The sequence below is a fragment of the Amphiura filiformis genome, chromosome 9 (assembly GCF_039555335.1).
Source record: "Amphiura filiformis chromosome 9, Afil_fr2py, whole genome shotgun sequence".
Taxonomy (NCBI): Eukaryota; Metazoa; Echinodermata; class Ophiuroidea; order Amphilepidida; family Amphiuridae; genus Amphiura; species Amphiura filiformis.
Window position 1 is genome coordinate 51640249 of NC_092636.1, and position 11084 is coordinate 51651332.

The window sequence follows — 11084 nt, forward strand, 5'->3', positions numbered from 1 at the left end:
TTACCTGAAGTATAATTTTGACAAAATTTGGGAGTGGGGAAGAGCTATCAATTTCGTTAATATGTGCTGCATGGAGAGCCGCATCATGATTTATGTGTTGTGGTAAGTCCTTAAAAATCAAGCTTTTGGACCTTGAAAGTCCTGGAAAAGTCCCTGAATTTTACAGGCTTCAAGGTGCAGGAACCCTGTACAATGCTGTTATCTGTGCTGCAGCCTCCCATTTTGCAGTGTTGTAGTCTAGTCTTCCTCATCCTCATCCAAGTCCTTGATGTCTAAGTCCCTGACAATTTCTGATGTCCTATTCTGAATCGCCAATGCACGTGTCCGAGTTCCTATGTTTCAAATTCAAGCCCCAGGGTTTTCACCAATACAAGGGTTCTACAATGTACACCAGGCACAAAAAGAAACTCGTCAGTTGTAGTCATCCTTGCTGTTCAACAGCCTGATAATTTTGGATTATTCTGAAATATACATTTTGTTAATTAGACTTTGCTTCCTCATTTGACACCCTGTTCGTGAAAATCGAGCAAGTATCGACCAAGATATGCGCCTCCAAACCCTCGAACCCCATATGCGCCTCCAAAATGTCAACATTGATGTGGCTCTTGGAAGCAAGTTGGATGCACATCTAAACAAGTAGGTAGGTGCTGGAGGAGGCTCTAGAAGTATGAATGAAATGTGAGGTAGGTCTAATGATCAATATTCATGCTATAACAACTTGCCAAAACCAGACATGGCTTGCTGATGATCCCAAAGATGGCAGCAGTGTCTACTTCTTTCCTGCACATAACTCTTCATTTTGGTTCAGAGGATGTTTCAAGACATTCCCACAACCCAATGGGGTTTCTGACCTTGTATGTCTGGCTTTTGTACTCATGTGGTACAGTCTTGCATTGGAATTGTGTGCAAATATCTGGTGTTTTCATCCTATTATTTAACATTCAAAACATCGAGACTTAGGAATAAAATTAATGCAGTGGGACAATATGAATGTTTCCTGTAAGAAAATCAAATATCATTCCTAAGTCTCAACTATTAACTTGTTGGCTGCAGTTTTAAAATTACCATTTTGTGTGTGAGGCAATGGGGACTTTACCTTTAAAATTAGGTTATATTGATCAAATTTCCCAATCATAGTGCATTGTAGGAATGCCTTTAAGCCTCCTCTGATTTTGGTTATTTTGATTATTCTATATAAATATAATAACATGACGTAAGTATAAGAGCCAAAATAGAGAATGCGAAAGCAGGCAACACTTGTGATCGGCAGATCTCCTTGTTCTGTATAAATATCATAAGGCCCTTCGCACTTGATTATTAGTTTCCTGTTAAAGTTTTTGAAAAAGGGACGAGGTGACTTTTAATTATTAATTATTAATTAACTTTTATTTTTTTTATTTAGTTTGAACTATTACAAGCAACTATTTACTCGTTTTGACTAGAGCGGGCATTTAATTATTTTATAACAATATTTGATTTTATAAATAAGTGAAGGTGGAGTTGTACTCGTTGTTCATTCATCATTATTGTTGATATTCTTAAAGTCAGAAAATGGCAAGTAGAAGTAGTTGAAAGTTATTTTAAAGGAGAAAATTAGAAATAAAATAATTAATTTTAAGATTTTCAATTTTGGACGCGGGCGGTAAACAGGAAACTAATAATCAAGTGCGAAGGGCCTAATCATATTTCATGTAAATGTATTGTATGTTGTTAGTGCTCCATGTTTAAAAAATGATTTTATACACTTGTCAACAAATTAATTCTCAACAGTTTAAAAATGCTTGAATAAAAGATCCCAATGAATGTAATCACATTGTATTTGTTCCTATGATCAGACAGCGGTGCAGTATCAGATCTTAGTTGGTTTTGGCTTTATTGGAGAAATGCCTTAACAGAATCGATGATATTGAGACTTGAATTAATTTCACAATGTCGTAATTTTTCCTCTGCCATATTCATAATTTTAGAAATTAAATAGTCTCAAAGTGATACTTGTTATAATTTGAAACTATTCACCAAGCCATATTGCTTTTGTTTTTATGTAGGTACCAGCCACAGCTGCAGAGTTTCTGAGTTTCCCTACCGCAGATAAACTGCTGGGAATTGGCAATGACAGAGGGGAGAAGATTTTAAAACAACTTGGGGTAGGTGATTTTATTTCTACTCTCCATTCATAATTGGTTTGATTCTCAAACAAAAATGATCAACTTTCAGGGTTGGCAAAACTTGTGTGTTAAGCTGTTTCAGGGCAACAAAAGCATTTTACAATTTTATACATCGTATCAGAAGTTAATGTTCACACCTGTAGGCAAGTGATTTGCTCTTGCAATATTTATACTATAAGTAAGCCATATACCCATGCTTCTGTCAGACAACCCTTGAAATAAGCGGGCACGGGGAGCACATTTGCCCTTGTAAAGCCACTAATTGCTCCTGGTCCTTGAAAAATTCACATGAACCAGGAGCAATTTTCTAAAACAAATTGCCCGTGGTTCCTATTTTGAACTTGATGCAGTAGTGGTGGTATGCTGTATTGTATATGCAGAAAAGGATTTAGTATTTGAAAATTGCTCTTGTTTTTTCAAAATTTGCTCCTGGTTGTTGTAAAATCCCAGTGAATAGGAGCAATGTTCAAAAACAAATTGCTCCTGGTTCCATTCTGCTCATTTCAAGGCTTTCTGTCAGATCTCTGGGCCATCTTGGCAGGATTTGATATCACACCTGCTCGAGTCTATGTTGATTGGGCAACTAATTCTATCCTTTTGGGTAAAATTGCAATCTTCAAGAGTACAGAATTAATCCACAAGGTCATTTTAATATTTGCTCCCATTGTTTAGGCGGATGCAGAAGACGAGACTGTGGCAGTTCAAGTCCTTGTGAAAGTAGCCTCAGTGTGGGATAATAAGAGAGAGTCTGTGAAGAAAGCTATCTATCAAAGTGCAGGTAATATGATATCATGAACAAAGAATAAGGCCTTTCAAAGAGTTGTGATTGGGTGAGATAATCAGAGAATCTGCTGAGAAAAGAGTAATCCCATCACCAACAGGTTTCTCCTGGGATTATGTAATGTATTCCAAAAAGAAGTATAATCAAGAGTAATGAATGATGGATGTTGCATCCTTTGATCAGTGGCCAATGGAAGTATTGGGATGGTTGGTAGTAGGCAATGCACTCGAGGCATTAATCAATATGGTTTCATACACTCTTAGAACAGCATAACCAATCAGAAATGTTGTTAGAAAAATATGCAGAGTGCATACATTGTGTATAATTGCACTTGCATACAGTTTTGCTGTGCGTTCAGGTTTTGCAGGATTTAGTCAAGGTAGAATGCATTGATATTTGTTCAAATTTCCTGATATTTTTATTACTAATTTGTTACAAAACATTGCGGAAATTGCAGAAATTCTTTGTTGTGTATGAAATAGGTTAATAAATAAATGCGTACGTATGACTTGTTCCTGGAGAGATCGGACATAATAATGCACTTGGACTGAATGTTGAGACATTCAATGCACTCCTTCTGCTGGGCTTGTGCATTAGATGTGTGCAATATTGATTCCATTATTTCTCTATCAACAAGCTTATGATTGGTTGCTGATCCATACAACTTGCCTAAGATAATTAGCATTTTATTTGTGTGTGATTTCATCAAATACTTTCACTGTATTTTGCAGATGCCATCATGAGTGGGCTGTTTAGTAAAGAGGATTGCAAGACAGAGACAGTTGGCAACAATCTGTTGGTACATCTAGGGTTACTAAAGGTAAGCCTGCTAGAAGAGAGTGAGAGAGAGAGAGGTTGTTATTAGGGGTGCTTTTTCTGCATATTTCACCGCATGTGTCAAATTTATGTTTCGTGCACCCTGTACCTATTTTCATGGTTAGAATTTTGGTTTGAATGTGCAAATCAATTCTCAACAGATTTTTGTGAAAAGATTGACATGAATCAGAGTTGATTCTCCCACCAAAAAATTTCACAATTTTAGCACTAACAGTGGATACTTTGCAAGAATCAAATGATTCCCACAAATTTCTATGTAAGAATCACTCACACTCACTCTGAGAATAATTCTAGCCACATACATTGCCAACTTTACAAAATTCATCAAAGACAATAAAGACCATCTACCAAAATCAGGTTTTGAGAGAGGAATATCCTGACTCTATATTAGCTACATTCGAATTTTCCAAAAAGTTTTTAGATCGGAGCATAAATGCCAACATTTATTTAACATGTGGATAATTGACTTTAATCCATGTATACCATGTAGTATAGATGAATCCGACGAGCCAAGTGATGGTCAGGGTTAAGTCGGCCATAGTTGGGGCCATCTGTGCCAAACTAGCTTAGTTCGTTTGGATTGCAATCCAAGACGCCCACTATCGCAAGTGCATCGCTGCACGCTTATGATACTGGCGTCACGTAAAATGGGTGGATGGCCCCCAGCGAGGTGTAGGAATGTGGCTCGTTGGATTTGTCTATAACTATAAATAGGTTAACAATTTTGTGGTGATGTTTTTTGCTCATTTTGTACTTTTAGGATGAAGATAAAACCAAACCAATGGCAGACCCCACAGGCCTACTTCTAACTTTGGAACATGTTGTGAAGCAAGATTACTTCCCTCGCCACATCATCCAATTCTTCACTGTCTTCTTATCAAGGTAGGTTGGATGTTGAATATTATGAGAGTAATAGCTTTTTTCAGTGCAAAGTAATCAGAGAGCAATGTTTGCACAGTTTGTTTGTGGAACCTGAAAGCAGTGGTGGCACTATAGGGTACAGTGGTACATCAGTGATGTACCACTTTTTGGCTTCTACCTTTAAAAGCGTGTAAGCTACATTGATACCGACGCCACTAATAGAACAAGATTTGCCCCTTCATTTCGCATACCACTTTTTCCAATTTTTTTCTCATTTCTTCATAAAATGAAAAACAACAAAAACAAAACAAAAAAAATGCAATGGGTGTAGTACCCCCTTAAATTTCAAAAATATTAATTTTTAATCTTATGCCATTTTAATGGCATAAAGTGTGTATTATATCGCAAATTTTCAAAAAATCTAAATTATTTGATATCAGAAGGACATTCCTCGTTTCAAAATGCAATTTGATATGTCTGATGTACTCTCAGGTCCCACAAAATATACGCGAAAATGTTGCTATCCGATCCCTTAACCTAAGTCATTTCACTATTTAAAATGAAATCAATTTCAAGATGATGTTCTTTCTCATTCTATTTCAGACCACATGAAGTGATTGACTCATGTATCATGGCCAAACATCAGTTGATGCAAACACTATACAAACTTTGATTGGATAAGCTCAAGATATCAATCTCTATCCAGAGGCAGTAAATGTGTTGAGGTACTTTTCCTAGTGGAACTGATAAATATTTGATGGAAAATGAAGCAATTGTCCATGCTCAGCACTTTGTATGGTGTTTTGTTCGTGATCAGGCTTCAGTTAACCCCATAAGTTCTACCTGCTGATTGGTTAAAAGAAGATTATTATGATTTATTGAGCCAATCAGCAACATGGTAAGAATGGTGGTAGGCTGAATATGCTTAACCCCATGAGTACTACCTGGTGATTGGCTACAAGAAGAGTATTATGATTTATTGAGCCAATCAGCAACATGGTAAGAATGGTGATCAGGCTGAAGAGGATTGAACTTAATATTTAGGACTTGAGCTGTATTTCAACTGTTCAATATATATTGCATAATATTGCAGTGTACCAAGTACCGACAGCTTCTAAATGTTGATAATTGTGATGCAAGTTGCACTCCATGTTGGAATTTGGGTTGTAATCTGATTTTGAATCGGATGAAATACTACAGAATACTAATCTTTGAGAAAGATGTATTGCAGTGAATTACATTGGGTAAATGTTTGGTTGCAAGTTACCCTGTAATTACAAATAATGTTTCTGCTTACAATGTTGACTGTGTCAGATACAGGTCAACCTGTTATCCAGCTAAATAGAAGGTTGACACAGCTTGCTAAAATCAAACCACCTGTAAGTAGATTTTACACAGTGTAATACCAGTAAAAGGCGTTCTGTGAAAACGGCATGGACACTAGTAAAATGGCAAAACAGTTAATTGCCATGCAAGTAGAAATAGGGTATAAGTTTGAGCTTGAAATGTCTCCCACGTGTTACGTTTCTTGTCTTCAATTAAAGTACTCGCTGTATGACTGCAAATATAATGTATACATTTGTATGGAATGCCTTCATATATTTTTGGGCCTACAATTATAATTTGTTTTTAATTTATCAACTGTCAAGACAATTTGTATTTATAGTCACATCATGTATATTCATGTATATTGTATGTTAAGCTGCTAAGCAGTGAAATTAGTTCAGTTCAAGGTATCGGATGATTCAATTAGGGCTATAGCTTGAACACTTGTGGTAGGAATTATGAGAAATGAGTGGTGTAAGTAAAATCTCACAAAAAGGCACTCATTTAAAATGAATTTGATCTTGCACTTTTCATAGAAATTGAAATGTTCACAGGCAAGTTGTAAACCACAGCAGCTGGCCTAATGTGGGGTAGGGGTTTATCAAAATGTAAAATGCAACCTCTGATGGTCCAACATTAGACCCATATTGCTTGAAGACATATACAGAGATCCCACTTTTCAGGAAATTTCTTGATTTCAGGAAATTTGAAAGAAAATTGACCAATTTCAGGACATTTGTGACCATCCAGCACAACTGAGCCCTGAAGTCGCCAATCATCATTTTTGAGATATTCAACCAAAATATTCTGCTTGAGTTTAGCTTTAAAATGATGTATATCATGTCTATAGTACTTGACATTTAAGTAGTGAAAAATCAATAAAACAGTAAATAAATCCTTTGTTTCCTATTGTTTATTGTTAAGTTCAATGGAGCATATCTCAATAGTGGCACTGGCGACATCCGGGCTCAGTTGTGGAGGATGGTCACATTTTTGCTCTACCATTCCTGTGTAAAAGGATAGGGAAAAGTGCATTTTCAGCTACTTGACTTTGTTTTACCTCTAGTAGTGACATAGCTGCAGATTTGGCTGGTTACAGTATCAAATTGCAGATGTAAACACAAAACACAGGCCAGACAAAGTATATTTATATTCAGTTATTTTTACATGGAAAATATTTTGAGTGTTCTGAAATTGAATAAGTTGTTTGTATTTTGAAATCTTTGTTTAGGATAATGTAATTATTCCAGAAATATTTTGTGCCTGTATGTTTGTTTGTTTCATTGTCCTTTGGCCAAAATAAAACCCTTAAAAAATAACAGCATGAAACAATTAATGTTGTGAAATTTACCAAATTCTCATTTTTCTTTGATATGTTTACTTCTGGCTTTAGCAAGGGGGATTTTGTGATATTGCATATTGTTGCACCAGTTTCCGTAAGCTGTAAAATGTTGCTTGTCTAAAAAGTTTTTACTGCACAAAAGGATACAGACCCTAATTTTTTAAAGGTTTTTTTTTCAGCAGTTTCTTCACATTTCTCACCTGTTTCAGTGACAGAGAAATATGTATTAATCTAATTAGGCCTATTCGCCTATTGCACAGTTTTACCATATGCGAGGAGAGCCTCAATCTGGCAGCATACATAAATAGGAATGGAACCAGTCATTGTCTAAAGTTAGGTGTATTGTCAGTTCAAAGGTCTTCTTGTATATGGCAGAACCGTGCAATTGGCGAGAACATAATTTGGCTATATCCCTTTTAAAAATATAAACACACACCCACAGCAAACTATTTTATTTCTTAGCCTAACTTGACAAGACAAGGTCTAGTGTTAACTGGTAAACCATAAACCTTTTCAAGCAGTGTGGTCATTCTGTCTAAATTCTGCACCAAAACCCCAGCTAAATGCATAAACTTTGTGACCTATCAGGTCAGAAGGCCAAGTCATTCCAGACATATTTTATTCTAGTAAGGGTTTATACACCATGTTTAAGCCAGTAGTTCTTGTATAATAATAGATAAATAATAAAAAGAAAACAACAACACAAGTAGTATAACTTTTGTCATGATTTTTATTCAATAATTTTGCTCATAACCACAGTTCGCTATGGGTATAGTAACATCTCTTCTGCAAGAACCCTAAAATCATCATTCTCTGGTGCTTCTAACCAATGGAAATCAGTTACCTCTTTGGCCAATTTTACTCCCAGAGCATTAGCATGCCAGGCCCACCCCAATAGAAAGCTATTACAGGGTTAGCCCAGAACCCATGTCATACTTATCAACCCTGCTCCATCTAAATGAAATTGCATATATTTGTTATGTATATTCTGTCTTGTTTCTTGAGAGTAAGAGCATATTGGATTTTGCAGTGGCAGATACGAACTGTGCGCGCTAACCCAATCCCGCGGGGCATATACAAAAACGCGTAGAAGGGCGAATTGGCCATGCTGGTGACGCAACTGCTTAAACGCACCGATTTGAATCTGCCACTGTAAAATCCATCATGGTATTGCTCTGAACTTAAGGCGAGACACTATAATTTTGGAAGATATGCTTTGATACTTAGAAATACTTCAATCAATCATGAGAAGGAGGGAGGGGGACATGCGATTTTTAGAGCTACCAGAGAACTACACTCGCAAATTGAAGACTTGGTTGACTACATTTATATAATTTTAAATTTATTTGGTATTTTTCGTTAATGTACTTAATATTTCATTAAGTTTTAATATATGTAATGTAATTCACCTAAAGCAGACGGACATAAACAATGATTATATCCTCATTTCTATTGACATGTGACGTCATTTTCCGGCAGTATGCGCGCGAAATGGCAATTTCCATTGTTCTTTGCCCTGCAGTATAGTTTGCTCAGGACACATGCATTTTAAATCGCCCACCATATTTCGTATAGTACAAGAAAGCCATTGAATAGAGTAGCAGTTCGTTCAAGCATATCGATAGACCAGTCCCTCACCTTTGTTCACAAAAATGTAACATATTTGCGCATAGTCAAAAAAGGGTCCAAGGTCAATTTGCATGTTGTACAGGGGTGAAAAATTTAAGTTGCTCCGATTTTTGTAAAAACTAGTCTATCTGCGATGTAAAGGTAAGAAGATGATAAATAAACACAAATGCCATTTAATCCTATGGAATCATACATATATTTTAACTCTTTGCTAACCAGATATCACAGATAGTGCAAACTATTCTTTTTCTGAAACCTCTAAGCTAGGCGAACAATTTGCATCAACTTTTACAGAAATTGGAGCAACTTTTGACCCATACACAACAAGCAAATCAACCTTTTGTGCCTCATAACTTCTTAACTCTCAACATACGCAATTTTTCCAAAATAGAACCAGTCTATACTATGAATACACTTATGTGACACGACAGGGTTCGGTTTTTGCCGGCAAAAACCTGTTTTTGCCGAGAAAGTGGCAATAACTGGCAAAAACCTGTTTTTGCCTGGTTTAAACCGGCAAAAACTTGCAAAAACTCATATTGAGTCACTCAAATATTAAAACAAGTACACAGAAAGCTCACAAACAGTAAACATACAACTTTTAATGAATCATTCAACATATTTTTTGTCTCATCAAGTCCTTAAAATGAAAAAGTTTTGAATTTGATATGCCACATTTCAGTTAAATGCTAAATGAGCATCAACGGCAATGAAAACTCATGCCGTTAATTTCTTAATATGTTACTTATAATTACAAAATCAGATGAAAATCTGGCCTTTTTATACTCAGGAAATTAATTTTTTGATCTAATAATTTGTTTTGAGATAAAAAATCTGAACTTTAAATCACTTTTTTAGTTTTTGCCATTTTTGCCAAGTGGTTAAAACCGCGGTTTTTTCCACCTGCGGCAAAAACCTGCGAACCCTGTGACACGATCAAGGGAAATGAGTCGGATGTCGCTAATATTGAATTTGAGATATTGGCAAAGAAAGTGTTAAAATTCTTTTGTTTTATATTGTTTTCAGTGATTGATAAATTGATGTAACCTTGCAAATAAAAGTCATATCAACATGGTGTTTTCAGTTTCAGAAAGGTCTAAATGTCCTCTTAGAAACATGTAAAACCCATTTTCGACCAGGGTTGACATGTGACTCATTCCCCTTGATCATGTCACACACATGTAATCCCATTTTCTGAAGTTTTTATTTCTCATTCATACACTCTTAGAAATACATACCCAATCCGAAGAAAAGCCATATGCAAAGTGCATAAACATTGTATAATTGCATCTGCGTGCAATATTGTGTATTATATCCTTCATTAATATATTCTCGTTCATTAATTGGTTAAACGAGTATCATGTGACCAAAAATAGTTTTGCTATTTTGCAAAGCAGTCAAAAAGCCGACTCAAAGTACTATTCCCCGGGATATATTTTTTGCTATACTCCCTCTGAGCGCGTATGACCTCATAGCCGCGTCGCAGTTCCTAGTGATCGGTGCAACTCGCCACATACGCGGGATATCGCTACCGGTTCTGGGTATTAATGTGTAGCAAGTCATTTTGTCTTGCGAAGCACACAAGCCGCAGCACAGAAGTGCAGCTAAAATACGGCAGTTTCATGACATAATCTGAGTTACATCAGGAACAATATCTTAAAATATTGACGGCGAAATAACAGAGAACATGGTTACTCGTTTCACGGCGGTATTGTAGAGGTTACAACATTACAACGGTAAGCTTTATAGCCACTCAATTGTGTGTGTGCTTTGTGCATGTAAGCCTACATGTATTCAATCAAAACAAAGCACGGCAAGCCTAGCCTAGCCTAGCCTTGACTATACATGTATATTACCTACATTAATGCTTAGGCCTATGTCTATGATAAAGGTCTTTCTAATTTTTAACCAATTAATGAACAAAGAATATATTAATGAAGAATATAAAACAAATATTTACTGCTCTAAATTCGGGATCTGGTTGAATCTATTGGTCCCCGAGGTGAACTGGAGACCGTGAGCCTACTATTTCCCTCGACCTGGCGGTCTCAGGAAATAGTAGGCTCACGGTCTCCAGTTCACCTCGGGGACCAATAGATTCAACCAGATCCCGAATTTAGAGCAGTAAATATTTGTATACTAT

The 11084-nt window shown here is 36.2% G+C and overlaps 1 protein-coding gene across 1 annotated transcript in view; it reads left to right on the forward strand.

Moving 5' to 3' along the window:
- Nucleotides 1-7317, forward strand: part of LOC140161132 (ran GTPase-activating protein 1-like) — a 28207-nt gene extending 20890 nt beyond the window's left edge. Inside the window, exons 12-16 of the mRNA XM_072184560.1 lie at nt 2046-2144; nt 2838-2943; nt 3678-3766; nt 4544-4665; nt 5248-7317. Of these exons, the coding sequence (XP_072040661.1) occupies nt 2046-2144; nt 2838-2943; nt 3678-3766; nt 4544-4665; nt 5248-5317 (486 nt within the window). The 3' untranslated portion in view covers nt 5318-7317. The remainder of the gene's footprint in view (nt 1-2045; nt 2145-2837; nt 2944-3677; nt 3767-4543; nt 4666-5247) is intronic.
- Nucleotides 7318-11084: the final 3767 nt, after the last annotated feature.